This window comes from Hypanus sabinus, chromosome 4, assembly GCF_030144855.1.
Source record: "Hypanus sabinus isolate sHypSab1 chromosome 4, sHypSab1.hap1, whole genome shotgun sequence".
NCBI classification, from domain to species: Eukaryota; Metazoa; Chordata; class Chondrichthyes; order Myliobatiformes; family Dasyatidae; genus Hypanus; species Hypanus sabinus.
Genome location: NC_082709.1, coordinates 61086128 through 61103540, shown reverse-complemented (window position 1 = coordinate 61103540; position 17413 = coordinate 61086128). Strand labels below are relative to the sequence as shown.

The 17413-nt window shown below is 44.6% G+C and overlaps 1 protein-coding gene across 2 annotated transcripts in view; it reads right to left on the bottom strand.

The window, feature by feature from the left end:
* Positions 1-17413, bottom strand: part of slc19a1 (solute carrier family 19 member 1) — a 55064-nt gene that overhangs the window by 23248 nt on the left and 14403 nt on the right. The window contains exons 1-3 of one of the 2 annotated variants that reach the window (XM_059967215.1): positions 17210-17348; positions 8276-8876; positions 5979-6149 (exon numbers count right to left, since the gene is read on the bottom strand). In XM_059967215.1, coding sequence (XP_059823198.1) covers positions 5979-6149; positions 8276-8876; positions 17210-17215 — 778 coding nt within the window. In that variant the 5' untranslated portion in view covers positions 17216-17348. Of the gene's footprint in view, positions 1-5978; positions 6150-8275; positions 8877-17209; positions 17349-17413 lie in introns of those variants that run through there. The other variant, XM_059967214.1, reaches the window with a different exon arrangement.

Below are 17413 nucleotides of genomic sequence, written 5' to 3'. Positions count from 1 at the left end.
GGCCTGCACTGTGCTGTCATTTTCTAAGCAATTTTGTTGGTTTATCCTGTGCAGTAATTGCTCCGATTTCTGACATCACGACAGCGCTTCACTAGCCTGGATGTGGTGGAATAGCATACACCTTGATAATCAAGAGTGCAGTTAGAACAGGGTAAACCAGCACATTTTTAAACACTTGACTGCTGTTTATGCCAAAATCAAATAGCAAGATGCCAAAAACAGCACGATGAATATTTCAGTGAGTGAAATAATCTGTTTACACCTAGATTCTATATCTGGGCAGTCAAAATTAAATTGTCATCAGCTTTTCTGGGGAATGTTTCTTGCTATCTGTGCATTATGAGTGTTGGCATCCTTCTCACTTCGGTACTAGCTGTGAGCTTGTTAATCTAAGTCATTTCTCGGTTTGGGTGAATGTGTTTGTCCCGTAAGTGGGTTTGCTGGTCTCAGATGTCTTGCTTGGACTGGCAGTGGGTGAGGTAAACAAGCAGCCTGGCCCAGTGTCAATCTCAAGATTGTGACATCGCTAGAAATGAACTTTGGAGTAAATAATCCTGCTTTTCCAAAAGTGGAACTTGGCATTTAAAAAAAACATGTTTAACATTTCTAGAAGTTGAAGATCTGAAGACTTCCCTCTCACTGTTCCCTACAGAACGGCTTCTGGGTTGAGAGAGCAAGTAACAAAGAAAGAAAAGTCTGCATTTATTTAGCAACACACACTGCCTTGGAATAAGTCAAAGTGTTATAAATGCGAGGACAGACACAAAAATATGAAAACAAATATAAAAGCAGGATTAAGCCATTCAAAAAGATCAAAACTGGATTCCCAAAATTCCAATTTCTTAAACCACCTCTTTTCCCTGGATTTCCAGCTGGCCACACAGCTGTCAATCACATACTTACATTCCCCTGAGATTTAGGTGTGTTGGTGTACAGGAATGTCGTCATCTTATCATGACTGGTTCTTTACCCTGTGACAATGGTGCTGAGTTCTAGACTCACAGTAAAAACACTGCCAATCTCTCTTACATTCTGCTTCATTCACCTGGACTCTGGGGAACACATCCACGATCCTCAATCTCTACTCACCAGACAACAACGCATTCGTAGACAAGTTAATGAGGAAGGCTTTTACCATGCTGACCTTTATCAGTCAGGGCATCAAGTTTAGGAACAGTGACATTATGTTGCAGTTATACGAGTTGGTGAGGGCACTCTTGGAAGTATTATGTACAGTTTTAGTCACCCTGTTAAAGAGACATTGTCAAGCTGGAGAGAGTGTAGAAATTTGTAAGGATGCTGCTTGAACTAGAGGGTCTGAGTTACAAGGAGAGATTGGCTACGCTGGAACTTTATTCCTTGGAGTGTGGGAGATTGAGGGGTGACCTCAGAAGTTTATAAAATCATGATAAAGGGGCATAGTCTTCTCTCCAAGGTTGGGCAGGCTGAAACTAGAAGGCAGAGATACAAGAAAAGAGGGAGAGATTTAAAAGAGGTAACTACACAGAGGGTAGTGAGTACCTGGAGTGAGTTGCCAGGGGTAGTAGTCAAAGCAAGTACAATTGTTACGTTTAAGAAGCATTTGGGTAGGTAAATGGTGAGGTAGGGCTTGATGAATTATGAGCAGAACATGGGAAACTGCTGTAGTCGGCACAGGCCAGCTGGGCCAAAGAGCCCGTTTCTATGCTATAAACCCCATCCACAATTCAGCTCAGCGAATCTACATTCCTAGGAAAGGACACTGCATATTTTCTCTGGTACGAATGCAATGTGTGGCCTCAGCAGAGCCTGCATCATTTCGGACATCCTCACTCTTCCTTCCAGGCCTCCTGCAACACTTATTTCACTTGCTGTCTATTCAGTCTTTATGCCCAAGGTCAGTCATCCAAATCTCTCTGAGCATCAACGTTTTTTGTTTTCTAGCTACCCATTTTTATATTCTTCCTACCTTGGCTTTCCGTGTTATATGCTATTTCCTGCTTTCTGGCCCACGACTTAATGTCTCTACATCTCTCCATCTTCTCCTGACTTGCCCTCCTAGCTTTGTATCGCCTGTAATCTCAGATACTTTGCAAGCTTTTTGACAGCCAACCCACTAATATTAACCCTTGTGGCACACCTCCCCTGCCTGCCATCCAATTTAGCAGCCATCTGGAGGTTTCCGACTGATACTCTATCAATACCCACATTAGCCCAGTCAGACCAGATATATTATATCTACTGTCCTCCCTTTCTACCCTGATGGTGAATTTATTTAGAGAAACAACATTGTATCAGGCCTTTACAGCCCAATGAACCAATTACACCCAGGTGGTCAGTTTACCGACCATTCGGCTCATCTTTGGAATGTGGGAGGGAACCCACCCTGTCACAGGAAGAATGTCAGGGTCACAGGCATTGTAGTAGTGTTATGCTAACTGTTATACTACCATGCTGTCCCTTTCAATATCCATTACATTTACCAAAAGCTCTACCTAGCCAAATGATTACCTTCTATGTGCTCTACTCCTACATAGTTAATAGATTCCAGCATTTTCCCAACAACTTTGATCAATAACTGGCCCACGGTTCCCAGTTTTCCCCCCTCTCTGTTCCTGAATAACATTTGCCACGTTATAATTCACTTGGCTGTTTGAGCATTCAGGGAATTTTGGAAGCCTGTCACAAATACATTTACTGTCGATGTACAGACCATCTTAAAAGGACGTAGAATAGAAGGAATCAGGTTTGGAGAATTTGAGAGCTTTTGGTTTTATTAATTCATCCAATACTCGCTCATTAGGAATGTTAATCATTTTAAGTTCACCACTGTCTTTGGACCCCAGTACTTTCATTTTTCAAGGTCTTTTCAGTGAAGACAGACATATTTGATAACGTCCATGCTATTCCATTATTCTCCATTATAGAACATAGAAGACAGAATACTACAACACAGTTCCTGCCCTTTGGCCCACAATGCTGTGCTGACCTTTTAACCATACCATTTACTCAGTCACCAAGATGCTCACATGCAAACTATTTTATATTACTGTAGATTACACCCATTCTACTTTCTCTCTGTTAGTTTTTGAATTTACTTTTTAAAAAAATCCCATCTATTCTGTTATTTATTAGTGCGGTTTGCAGTGGCCACTGTCAACAGCGTCTATGAGCACAAGGAACCGCAGTGAGACACAGGCAAAGTGTTCTTTAGCAAGAGAATTAAAAATACCTTGTTTATGTTTGGTTCAAAAGGTTAATCTAGTGGTGAATCTGTGTAAATCTGTCCCATGAGACTCCAGTTTTCTTCATTTTAAAAGGATTTGCTCCCAGTTTCAATCTACAGCATTTATTTAAATATTAGACAAAATTCTAGTTAACAAGTAGGATTAGCCAGTTGATAATGTAACTTATTAACAAACTTGAGAGGCTTGGCAGGCTGGGAGGGGTGTTTCAAGTGTACCAAGTGGAAGCTAATGTAATCACTACATCTGCAGTGAGAGTGCACAATTTGCAGAATTTCAGCTCAGAGTTCACAAACTCGAGTCTAAGATGCGGACACTGTAACACAGTGGGCAAAGGGCAAAGTTACTTGGATACTTTGTTCCAAGAGGTACTCACAACCCTTGGGTTCAGTACAGTAGAATGGGCCAGTCAAGTGCAACTGGACTATGCGTGAGGCAGATACAAGGATCCAAAGGTTGATGTTGGAAGACTCCCAGTTCTTCAAATTGCCCAGCAGGTACAAAACGCTTGTATCCTGTGAGGAAAAGTGTAGAGACGGTAGAGGAAACTGACCACACCACTGTTGTTCAGGGCCATTCAAAATGGAGGGGTGAAATGGATCAGCCGGAATTGGAATGCAGTATTCTCAGTAGCTAAAAGCTACTATTCCCATTGGTTTAGGAGCCAGCCTAGTGCCAGGATATTTCCCTGAGAATGGAGAAGAATGAAGCAGGACACACCATGTGTGAACTAACAGCATTAGACAAAGGAGGTTCTGCTGAGGTGCAAGAGCAACCAGGACACAATTTATAAAGCAGAATCACAAAAGGAAATGTCTAAAGATCACTGTGTGAGTCACAGGTGAATTGGCACAGGCAACAGAATCAAAGGTTTGATTGTGTTGTTCAAAGATGACTGGGAAAGTGGAGCTTCAATTCATGGAGCACTGGAATAAGGAAAGAGGAAACTGGAAGAGGCTTCAATGGAATTGTACTAAGCCATTTGTCCTGGTGACCATTCAGGTGACCACCAGGACAATTAGGCCATTCAGCCAATCAATTATGTTCCACCATTTGATCATGACTGATTTATTATCCCTCTTAACCCATCCTCTTGGCTTCTCTCCATAACTTTTGACACCCTTACTAATCAAGGACCCATCAACCCTTGATCAAAATATATCCAATGGCTTTGCCTCTACAGCCATCTGTGGCAATAAATTCCATGGATTCACTACCCTCTGTTTAATTGATTTAACATAAATGGGAGATTTGGATGTTGTGAGAAATTTAGAAAGGTAGCCAGGGCAAAACAATCTAGCTGTTAACAAAATGCGCAATGGTAAAGAGATCCTGGAGAGAGTGAGAGAGGGAGAGGGAGGGGGAGGGGGAGGGGGAGAGAGAGAGAGAGAGACACACACACACACACAATACTGGAGGGACTGAGTAAGTCAGGCAGCACCTACAGAGGGGAATAAACATATAGTCCTGGTTGAAGTTCTCTGTCTGAAATGTTAACTGCTTATTCTGCTCCATAGATGCAGCATCTGAGCTCCTCCAACATTTTGTGTGTGTTGCTAATGATACAAAGTGCATGTCTAGAAAGGCAAAGCATACAAACAGGATTACTGTGCCATTTGGAAGCAGGACAGGAAAAACCGGGTGAAAGGACACAACTGAAGGCTCTTCGTCTAAATGCATGCCACATTCATAAGACAGGCCAATGAATAGTTCAGATAGAAGTAAATGGGTGAAGCTGACAGGCCTTTGTAGGCATCTGTTGGCATAGAGAGCAAGGCCGGGAATTAGGTGTTGCAGGATGCTTAATTTTTCCAAAGGTCAAACAGAAAGGAGACGATCCTGATATTAACAAATATGATGTTGTGTTGACATAAAGGAGTTGGTCACAGAAAGGTAAACAAAATCAGTTTGGGCAGAGTGGAAAATCTGAAAAGGATAGAAAAGAATGCTGGTAAGCCTTATGCAGTATCTGTCAGCCCAAGAAGCTCAGTTACTGAATGTCTTCAGGACAGATAAGGATTTCTAGAGCAACACACAAACAGCTGCAGGAACTCAGAGGTTCAGATAATATCTATCTAGGGAGAGAAATGAACTATTTTCAGATGTTAAGGGGATTAGGGGTCTGAGTGCAGGAAGGCAGCACTGAGGCAACCTGTCAAACAGGATCTTATTAAACAGCAGTGGGTAAAAGGGGCTGAATGGCCTACTTCTGCTCATATTTATCATCTGAAGCTTAAACTCAGTTTAACAGCAGTCTTTTTGCATCTAATACTACCCTTAAACCCTTTGGCCACAGCAAACCACGATAATGTTTTTTTTAAAATCACAGCAGAATTTATCATGGAAGATTATGGTTTATGCATAAATGCCTCCACTTGTTCACCATTTCGGCTCTGGCAGCCGGCTGTGACCCGGGACTCACCTCAGCAGGTGAGGGGAACAGATTCCACAGTAACTGTGAAAAGGGGAACTGGATTCCAGGAGGAAAAATTGTCTGGAGTTGAAGAGAAGGGAAGGGGGAGAAACTGGGAAGCTGGTGAAGAATCAAAATAACTACAGAGGTTTGAAATCTGAAAACCAGAAATTGCAGCAGAAAAGGCCAACTCTGCGGGAAGAGAAAGAGCCAACACTTCAAGTTGGAGACCCTGACCAGGTTTTTAACCTTTGACTGGAAAGCCTTCACAGAGCCGTCAGGTAGAGGGACCTCAACCTCACACATCATTCACAAGAGCAGTAAGTACAAATCCTCCGTACTAAGTAGTGTTGCTACAGCATCCACGCCTCCGTTGTAGACGCCTCTGTTTTCCCTGGAAGGATATATGTCATCCCAGAGGATCTGTACGTAGTAGACCACCAGGTAATAGCCAGAGGAGTTAAAAATCCACCAGAGGGACCACAACTTCAACCGGTGAGATCGCACAGTATCTGCACAAAGAGAAACAAAGGCAAGGAATGAGAATCAGGTTGGGAGACGGGGCCAGGTATCCCACTGCATCAGGTTTACAAAGGACACAGCCTCCCTCAACATAGTGAGACTGCTTCAACAAGTATTAATAATCATCAGGAACACATTGCTCACATTAACCAAGAGAAGGAAGGGAGGGGATGACGGGAGAGTGGGGATGGAGGGGGAAAGAATCAACGAGTTTATTATTTGACTGTAGCAAATAGGAGCAGAATTAGATGATTTGGCCTCTCGAGTCTGCTACACCATTCAATCATGGCTGATTTATTTTTTCTTTTAATGTCATTCCCCTGCCTTCTCTCCACAACCTTTGATGTCCTTACTATTCAAGAACCTTTAAATGTCCCCAATGGCTTGGCCTCCACAGCTGTCTGTGGTAATAAATTCCATAGATTCACCACCCTCTTTTTAAAGAAATTCCTCCACATCTGTTCCAAAGGGTGAACTTTGTTTAAAACAACATGATGGGTAATGTGTAATGGGCACAATCATTCCTCAGTGGTTGGGAAGATGTTGGAGGCAATTGTTAAGGATGAGATTATGAAGTACATGGTGACATAGGACATGATAGGACAAAGTCAACATGGTTTCCTTAACGGAAAATCTTGCCTGGTGGTGGAGGAGATTACAAGTAGAATAGTTAAAGGGGATGCAGTGGATGTTGTTTATTTGGACTTTCAGAAGACCTTTGACAAGGTGCCACACGAAAGACTGCTTACCAAGTTCAGTGCCCATTGTATTACCGGAAAGTTACCTGCATGGTTAGAGCATTGGCTGACTGATAGGAGGCAGCAAGTGGGAATAAAAGGATCCTGGCTGCCAGTGACTAGTGGTCGGTGTTGGGACTGCTTCTTTTCATGCTGTATGTCAATGATTTAGATAGAATAGATGGCCTAGTTGCCAAGTTTGCAGATGATATGAAGATTGGTGGAGGGACAGGTAGTGTTGAGGAAACAGGAAGGCTGCAGAAGGACTTGGGCAGATTTGGAGAATGGGCAAGAATGTGGCAAATGAAATACAATGTTGGAAAAGGTCATGCACTTTGGTAGAAGAAATAAATGTGTGGACTACTTTCTAAATGGGGAGAAAATCCAAGAATCTGAGTTGCAAAGGGACTTGGGAGTCCTTGTGCAGAACACCCTAAAGGTTAACTTGCAGGCTGAGTTGGTGGTGGGGAAGGCAAATGCAATGTTAGCATTCATTTCAAGAGGTCTAGAATACAAGAGCAGGGACATGAAGCTGAAGCACTGGTGAGGCCTCACCATGAGTATTGTGAACAGCTTTGGGCGCTTTATCATAGAAAAGATGCTGGGATTAGAGAGGGTTTAGAGGAGGTTCACAAGGATGATTCCAGGAATGAAAGGGTTATCATATGAAGAATGTTTGATGGCTCTGGGTCTGTACCGATGGAATTCAGAAGGATGACGGCTGATCTCATTGAAACCTTTCAAATGTTGAAAGGCCTAGACAGAGTAGATGTGGAAAGGATGTTTCCCATGATGGGGGAGTCTAGGACAAGATGGCACAGCCTCAGGATAAATGGGCATCCATTTAAAACAGAGATGTGGAAAAATTTCTTTAGCCAGAAGGTGGTGAATTCGTGGAATTTATTCCCGCAGGCTGCTGTGAAGGCCAGGTCATTGGGTATATTTAAGGCAGAACTTGATAGGATCTTGATTCAACATGGCATCAAGGGTTACGGGGTGAAGGCCGGGGAGTGGGGCTGGGAAGAAGAAAAAAAGATCAGCCATGATTGGATGGTGGAGCAGACTTGATGGGCCAAATGGCCTCATTCTGTTCCTATCTTATGGTCTAACCGTGAAGGTAAGCTTCCATTTAGCTTCTGCTGTCTAGTTTGTGGTGGGAGGTTGTGTACGGACAGGATGACCAGCAGGGAATGTGCAATTGGGAATCAGGAATGATCAGAATGGTGCTATTAGATCTCTCAGATACATAGGAAAGCGCCCATGAGACAGTGCACCCATCTGAAAGAATATTGTGTCACTCCCTCAGCATTGATGGGAGTGGCAGGTTATCTCCTGTCTCTTGGAAGATAGGAGATAGCATTAAAATAGGGTTCACTAACTTTTGAGCTCCATCATCATCTTCACCAGTGCCAAATCTCGCCAGTCCCACTTCCGGTGAACCTTGGGTTTCTGGCTGACCAGCGTGATGGAGGCAGGCTGTGTGCCATCCACCTCGTACTTGACGGCCCCGTTGGCTTCCAGGGCCTTCTTGTTGAAGAACATGGTCCGCTTGGGCCTCTTCAGGAAGAGGGTCAGGGTGAAGGCAAAGGTCACACAGCCCAGGGAGATATAGTTCATGGTGCAGAAGGGCATATTCCCTAGCGTGACAAAGAGCTGGCCGAGCACCGAGCTGACGAAAACGCCCAGCTGGACAGAGGAGCGAGAGTAGCTGGCCACCTTCTGATACGACTTGGGCGTGACCAAGGTGAAGATATACGAGGAGTAGGCGATGCGGGCGGCCATGGTGATCCCGTAGAAGAACTCCATGAACTGCATCTGAAGCACTGTGGTTCCAAAGAGCAGCAGGAGCCAGATGGCCACATGGCTGAGACTCTGCAGGATGAGCATCGGCTTGTAGCGGAGGTAGTCCGTCAGCAGGAAGATGGGCACCAGCACAGACATGTAGGAGTACGACAACACTGGCGTAATCTCATTGGTGACCTGGAGAAAGATGAGACAGAGTCAGAATCTGGTTTAACATTACAGGCACATGTCATGACAGTTGTTGTCTTGTAGGAGCAGTACAGTGCAATACGTAATTACAAAAATAAGCTATTTTTAAAAAATGGTGAAGTAATGTACATGGGCTTAGTATCCAATCAGAAACCCGATGGCGGAGGGGAAGAAGCTGTTCCTAAAATGTTGGGCGTTCCTGAGAACAGAAAGGAGGATGTTTAACTCTTTAATGCCAGATTGCTCAACTCTAGCTTATGTCCCAGTTTCGATGTTCCCAGAAGTGTCCCCAAACAAATCCTGATACCAAAGCCATAGTGGCTTGGATGAGGAGAAGGGGCTGGTTGGTGGTTGGTGCACAGACTTGGTGGGCTGAAGGGCTTACTTCTAGCTGTGGGCTTCTGTAGACTCAGTGGCTGATGGAGAGAAGGGGGAAGAGGGGGAGAATTTTTGGGTTCCTGAGCTTTGGGTCCAAGTGAAGGGACCGATGCAAATGGCAGGGCAACCAATTGTGTAAGAGCAGATCAGTGGCTCCTGGGCCCTAGGTTTAGTCAGGATTGGGTGCAGTCTGTGTGGAATTGCTACATCCCTGCTGTGCTCATGCTGGTCTCCCTGGTGTTCCAGTTTCCTCCCACATCCCAAGTCACGTAAGCTGCTAGGTTAATTGGCAGCTGAAAATAGCCCCTTCGTGTGTAAGTGAGTGGTAGAATCCAGGGGAGGGGGCGGTGGGGAGGAAAGTTGATGGTAATGTGAGGAGAATAAAATGGGATTAGCAAATGGATGCTTTGTGGTTGATGCCAATCCAGTGGGCTGAAAGATGCTAAGAGAAGGTTTAACTGGAGCACAATTGTCTTCAGGTTGTACAGCTGAGGGAGAGGTGAAGCTTTGTACAGCCAGGCAATTATTTTCAACGATATGCCACCCAGCTACTGGCCACCTCTATCTGTGGGATCAGACATGGCTTGATATCTTATCCCTAAACCTTTGTTCTTCACTGATCAATATTCCTGTCAAACAGCTCTCCTGGGCTTCAGAACCTTTTCTCCTGAGCTATCATAACCTGTACCAGTTATCATAAACACAGAAGATTCTGTAGATGCTGAAAATACAGAACTGATTTCACTGGAATCTCCATCTCCAGTCTGAGCATGAAACAATCACATTACAGTTTTCCTTTTCTTTCTCTGTCCTCTCGCTTCCTCTTTTTTGTTTGTTTTCCATTCTTGTAACATTTAATAAAATAATCACATGTAACAGGGTTTATGCCTCATTCTTGACATCCAAAGAACCTTTGGATCACAAAAACATCGTGATCCAACAGCATTACAGGCCAGGAGCAGGGATGGATGAGAGTTGCGGCTGGAGGAGGTTCGGCAAAGGGAGGGTCAAGGCTACGGGGCAGGGAGGGTCAAGGCTACGGGGCAGGGAGGGTCAAGGCTACGGGGCAGGGAGGGTCAAGGCTACGGGGCAGGGAGGGTCAAGGCTACGGGGCAGGGAGGGCGATTTGCACCGAATGGACAGCTGAATCAAGGCCTAGAGACAGTGAAGATGGTGGATGAAGGGGATGCTGCGCATTACATCCAGGGCAGCCAGACTTGTGAAGAACTGACCCTTCAAACGCCGCAGGTAGGGGCAGACCGATGAGGCGAGGCAGAGCTGGAGATGGATGGCTCTGCAGAGGAGAAAGTTGGTTTTTGCAGTGCATGGTTCAAAGTTCAACTTAGGACTGACCCTGCTCAGATGGAAGCAGGTTACACGAGGACGAAGATTTAGATCTTCCAGGATTAGAAGGTTCAAGGGAAGCAATCGAGAGTTCACATTAGCTTGTCATACAGCACAAAAACAGGCCCCCCAGCTCATTTCATCTATGATCTATCGTTGCACATTCTGTATCATTACAGTGTCCTAATCAGCAGTGGGAGCAGTACAGAGAGGAGTAAATAAAAGTACAAAAGGGACAAGCGGAGCAGCCATTGTTGGAAGTGGACCAGTGGTGAGAGTAGGGTGTTAGGCTTTGAGGAGGCTTTAGCTTGGAAGAGGTGTCAGCTTTGGGAAGTCTCTTTTAAGTTTCCCTTTCTCTTACTCTGTTAGGGGTACTCAGTGTAGTTTCAATGGCCATTGTGTTTTCTTCATGTCGGATGTTGGAGCCCTGGGAGACCCAGAGTCTCCCAGGGAACTACATCTGCATGAAGTGCATCCAGCTGCAGCTCCTTGAAGACCGTGTTAGGGTTCTGGAACAGCAGCTAGATGATCTTTGGCTTGTACGGGAGAGTGAGGAGATCATTGATTGGTGTTACAGGGAAGTAGTTACTCCTAAGTTGCAGGAGGTGAGTAGCTCGGTGACTGTCACGAGAAGGAACAGGGCAGGACAGTGAATAGGCAGTTACTGCAGAAAGAGGGAGATGAGAGGAGTGCTAGTGATAAGGGATTCGATAGTGAGAGAAGTAGACAGGAGATTCTGTGGACGTGAACAAGACACCCAGATGGTATGTTGCCTCCCTGGTGCCAGGGTCAGGGACATCTCGGATCACATCCACAGCATTTTGTTTGGTGGGGGGGGGGAGTAGCCAGATGTCTTGGTACATATTGATAACAGGGACATAGAAGGAAAAACAAAGAGGCCCTGAAGAGAGAATTTAGAGAACTAGGCAGAAAGCTGAGAAGCAGGACCTCCAGGGTAGCAACTTCTGGATTGCTACCCGTGCCATGCGCCAGTGAGGGTAGAAACAGGATGATCTGGCAGATTAATGTGTGGTTGAGAAGCAGGTGCAGGGGGCAGGTCTTTACGTTCTTGAATCATTGGGATCTCTTCTAGGAGAGGTATGACCTGTACAAAAAAGACAGGTTGCACCTGAACCCGAGGAAGACCAATATTATTGTGGGCAAGTTTGTTAGAGCTGTTGGGAAGGGTTTAAACTAGTTTGTTAGGGAATGGGAACCACAGTGAAGGGACTCAGGATAGGATGGGTAGTAAGAAAGCAAAAATAGAATGCAGTAAGACTGTCAGGAAGGGCAAGTAGATGATAGGACAAAATTGCAGCCAGCATTGTGAGTATCAGTGCATTAGGGATACAGAATCAAAAGGGTAGCAAATACAAAGTGTTATGTCTCAATGCACAGGGTATAAGAAATAAGGTGAATGATCTCATTGCACTATTACCTGACAGATTACCTGACACTGTTACCTGACAGATTGTCAGGTATGATGTTGTTGAAGGATAGTTGTAGATGGGAGCTGAATGCTCAAGGTTACACCTTGTTTCAGAGGGATAGGAAGGTAGGCAGAGGGGGTGGTGTGCTCTGCTTGTAAAGAATGGCATCAAATCAGTAGAAAGATGTGACATAGGGTTAGAAGATGTGGAATCCTTGTGGGTTGAGTTAAGAAACTGTAAGGGTAAAAGGACCCCGATGGCAGTTATATACAGGCCTCCAAAGTAGCTGGGATGTGGACCACAGATTATAACGGGAAATAGAAAAGTTGTATCAAAAGGGCAACGTTATGATAGTCATGGGAGATTTCAACACAAAGGTAGATTGGGAATACCAGAATGGTAATGGATTTCAAGAGAGTGAGTTTGTTGAATGCCTATGAGTGGCTTTTTGGAGCAGCTTGTCATTGAGTCTACTAGGAAATCAGCTGCACTGGATTGGGAGCGATGTAATGAACTGGAGGTGATTAGGGAGCTGAAGGCAAAAAAAACTAGGAGACAGCGATCACAATATGATTGAGTTCAACTTGAAATGTGATAGGGAGAAAGTAAAATCTGACCTAGTAGTATTTCAGTAAAGGAAATTACAATATTACAAGAGAGGAGTTGGTCAAATTAAATTGGAAGAAGATGCTGTCAGGGATGACAGCAGAGAGGCAATGGCTTGAGTTTCAGGGGAAAATGAGGAAGATGCAGAATAGATGCATTCCAAAAACAAAGTACTTAAATGGCACAATATTGTATACAATCTAGCTGACAAAGGACGTCAAAGCTAATGTAAAAGCAAAAAGGGAGGGCATACAACAAAGCAAAAATTAGCGGCAAGGTAGAGAATTGGGATGCTTTAAAAAACCTACAGAGAGCAACTAAAAGAATTGTTAGGATGGAAAATATGAAAGCAAGCTAGCAAGCTATATCAAGGTGGATAGAAAATGCTGTTTCAAGTAGAGATGAGAGTGGATATAGGACTGCTAGAAAATGAGGCTGGAGACATAGTAATGGGGAACAAGGAGATGGCAGATGAACTAAATGAGTATTTTGCATCTGTCTTCACTGTGGAAGACACCAGCAGTGTGCCAAGGTGTTGAAGATGTGAGGGAAGAGAAATGAGTGCAGTTACCATTACAAGGGAGAGGGTGCTCAGAAAGATGAAAGATCTAAAGGTGCACAAGTCACCCAGACCTGATGAACTGTTCTAGGGTTCTGAAAGAGGTAGCAGTAGAGACTGTGGAGGCGTTAGTAATGATCTTTCAAGGATTGTTGGACTCTGGCATGGTTCCTGAGGACTGGAAAATTACAAATGTCACTCCACTCTTTAAGAAAGGAGGGAGGCAGCAGAAAGGAAACTCGAGACTAGTTAGCCCGTCCTCAGTGGTTGCGAAGATGTTGGAGTCAATTGTTAAGGATGAGGTTATGGAGTACTTGGTGACACAGGACAAGATAGGACACAGTCAGCATGGTTTCCTTAATGAAAATCTTGTCTGACCAACTTGTTGGAACTCCTTGAGGGGATTACAAGAAGGGTAGATAAAGGGGATGCAGAGGATGTTGTATATTTGAGTTTTCATAAGGCCTTTGACTAGCTGCCACACATGAGGCTGCTTACAAGTTAAGAGCCCATGGTATTACAGGGAAGTTACTAACATGGTTAGAGCAGTGGCTGATTGGTAGGAGGAAGCGAGTGGGAATAAAAGGATCCTTTCCTGGTTGGCTGCCAGTGACTGGTGGTGTTCCGCAAGGGTTGGTGTTGGGATTGCTTCTTTTCATGCTGTATATAAACAATTTAGATGATGGCTTTGTTTGCAAGTTTGCAGATGATATGAAGATTGGTAGAGGGGCAGGTAGTGTTGAGGAAACAGGAAGGCTGCAGAAGGACCTAAACAGATATAGAGGACGGCAAGAAAGTGGCAAATGAAATACAATGTTGAAAAATGCTTGGTCATGCACTTTGGCAAAAATAAATGTGCAGGCTAATTTCTAAACAGGGAGAAAATCCAAGACTTTGAGTTGCAAAGGGACTTGGGAGTCCTTGTGCAGAACACCCTAAAGGTTAACTTGCAGGTTTAGTCAAATGCAATGTTAGCATTCATTTCAAGAGGTCTGGAATACAAGAGCAGGGATGTAATGCTCAGGCTTTATAAGGCCTTAGCTTGAGTTATGGGCTCTTAAGAAAAGATGTGCTGGCATTGGAGAGGGTTCAGAGGAGGTTCACAAGGATGATTCTGGGAATGAAAGAGTTATCACAGGAGGAACATTTGATGGCTGTGGGCCTGTACTCACTGGAATTAAGAGGGAGTGGGGGATCTCATTGAAACCTTTTGAATGTTGAAAGGCCTAGATCGGGGGTCGGCAACCTGCGGCTCCCGAGCCATTTGTGGCTCTTTCACCTCTGTGCTGCGGCTCCCTGTGGCTTTGGGAAATAATTGGTCAGTATTTAATTAAAATGTATTTTATGTTAGTTTGTTAGCTTTTGAAATGTAATTATGGTGATCTTGTACAACCTAAGTGTAGCGACACATTTCCTGCCACATCATAAAACGGCTCACAATTAGCCAGCATTCCGGCTAAGGGAGATAGCCTACGGGGGTTTGTGAGTACGCGTCTTTTGCAGCATCTGCGTCCATGGGGGCTGGGTTGAGGGAAGCTGAAAAGCAAGGCTGTTTAGTTCGAATAAAGCTATCTTTGACTGCAGTTTACTGACACCGCTACAACGTGTTTTTATCGCTGGCTGTCCAGACGGAAGGTGCTGAAACGCTTTGTCGCGTGTCTGGAAGAAGTGAAAACTTTCCTGGGCAGCAAAGGGCTCACCTTTCCTGAGCTGGAACAGCCAGAGTGGCTGGAAAAGCTACACTTCATGGTAGACATGACAGCGCACCTGAACACGCTGAACACAGCTCTTCAGGGGAAAGGACGTACAGCCCTGCACATATTGGAGGATGTTTTGGCATTCGAGCGCAAGTTGACAGTGCTTGCCAGAGATTTACAGAAAGGCACTTTGTCTCACTTCCCCAATTTGAGAGAGTTCAAACAAGGTCACGACATGATAATTTCGGAGTATTTACATTCTGCAATCATCGCAATGCAAACATCGTTTGGGAAACGCTTCTGTGAGTTCAGAGAGGAAAAAAACACATTATCCTTCCCGGTCACTCCCTTAAGCATCGATCCTTCCCTACTGAATACGACTGCATTGGCAGGTGTGAGTCAACCTGATCTTGAGATGGAACTGGCCGACATAGCCGACAAAGACATATGGGTGTCCAAGTTTAGACGCTTGACAGCAGACCTTGAAGATGTTGCCCGTCAGAAGGCCGTTCTTGCTCAGAAACACAAATGGAGTGATATTGAAAACCTCACAGATGACAGCTTGCGATCCTGTGTAAAGATGAAGGTGACATCATACAGCCCTGATGTGCAGACGCTGTGCGCTGAGGTCCAGGAGCAGAAATCCCATTAACCAAGTATGATAAATATTTTAATTGCCTATTATTTTACTCATATTCATATTTTTTCATTGTTCAGTGAAATAGTCCTTTCATTTTTCAGGATGACAGCTGGCTGACGTTATTTTTGGTTTGCTGCTGGCGGAAAATTTAAGTTCGGCGTTTTTCATAAATACAAGAAGGACTCAAATAGACATTGAGTATTTTACTTAAAAGTAACTTTCAACCCAACGTCTTTTTTTCGGAGTTCAAAATGTTTTTGTTGCATGCAGAAATGTAATTTCGTTTTCACTGCAGGAGTTCATCAATTTCATAAATGCAACACATTATAGTTTGTTTATACATAGCATAAAGGCAAAAAAAACGTTGTATGCAGTGTTATTTCATTTTAAATGTCAAACGGGTTTTGCGGCTCCCAGTGTTTTCTTTTCTGTGGGAAACGGGTCCAAGTGGCTCTTTCAGTGGTAAAGGTTGCTGACCCCTGGCCTAGATGGAGTAGATGTGGAAAGGATGTTTCCCATGGTGGGGGAGTCTAAGACAAGAGGGCACAGCCTCAGGATAGAGGGGTCCATTTAAAACAGAGATGCGAAAAATTTTCTTTCGCCATAGAGTAGTGAAGTTGTGGAATTTGTTATCACAGGGAGCTGTGGAGACCTGGTTGCTGAATTTGTTTAAGGCAGAGATTGATAGATTCTTGATTGGCCATGCCTTCAAATGTTACGGAGAGAAGGCCAGAGAGTGGAGCTGGGGAGGGGGAAGAAAAAGGATCAGTCACGATTGAATGGCGGAGCAGACTCGATGGGCCAAAAGGCCTAATTCTACTCCTATGTCATATGGTCTTATCTCGAGGAGACCTAAAAGTAAAGACTTCAGAGTTAGCACGAGGCTGGAAGGGCTGCTATATGAGGATACATTGGGTAGCCAAGGAAAGAAGCAACAAAAGGAAGGCAAGAGAGGTGATGTGGCAGCTAACCACGTCAGCGGCTGCAGATAGGATGGGACTGTACTCACAGTCATGGTCAGAGCTGCCCTTAGTGCAGCTGGAGAGAACTGTACTGATGCCAAGGCTGGCAACAGAAGGGACTCCCTGAACATTGTACTCAACTGTATGATCACCGGACTGGAACCCTCGGCTATGACAGGACTGCTCACTGTGGAGCAACCTGCCCCAAAGGTGGTAACTAACCTAGATAAGGGAGAGAGACAGAGTCAGAGGGAGACACACACAGATTGGGTGGGGGGGGGGGTGGAGGAGAGAGAGATGCAGAGAGAGAGCACGAGAGAGAGGGAGAGAGAGGGAGAGAGAGGGAGAGAGAGACGGGGGAGAGAGACGGGGGGGAGAGAGAGAGAGAGTGAGAGACACACACAGCGGGAAAATAAACAAATGTGGAAAAAGACAAGATCACTTGATTTGGATGACGCCACTACGCAGCTTTGAGTGGCTTCTGAATGCAGAATGGGAGGTGATTGTTACAATTACTTAGGCAGTAACACAGAGGTTACAGTAACAGAAACTGTTTGTTTAAAAGAGAATAAAATTCATTTTATAGGAGATTAAGAATGGGACCTTTGATTCATATTCTATTTCGATGGAAAATGGCTTAGGCATGAAAACCTCTGTCGAAGGCATTCACAATTGGTTACTAATCTCCAGAGTCTTCACACCAACCTTCATTTATCTGTCAATTATTACACAAGAACTCTTCTACAGCCGAGTTGCTAGGGCTCCTCCTGAGGCTGTGTGCTTCTGGACAATCATGTACATCCCTAAAACGTAGAACACAGAAGAGTACAGCACAGACACAGGTCCTCTGGCCCACAATGTTGTGCCGAACTGATTAAACTCGCAGTTAAATGCCTAACTAAACTAATC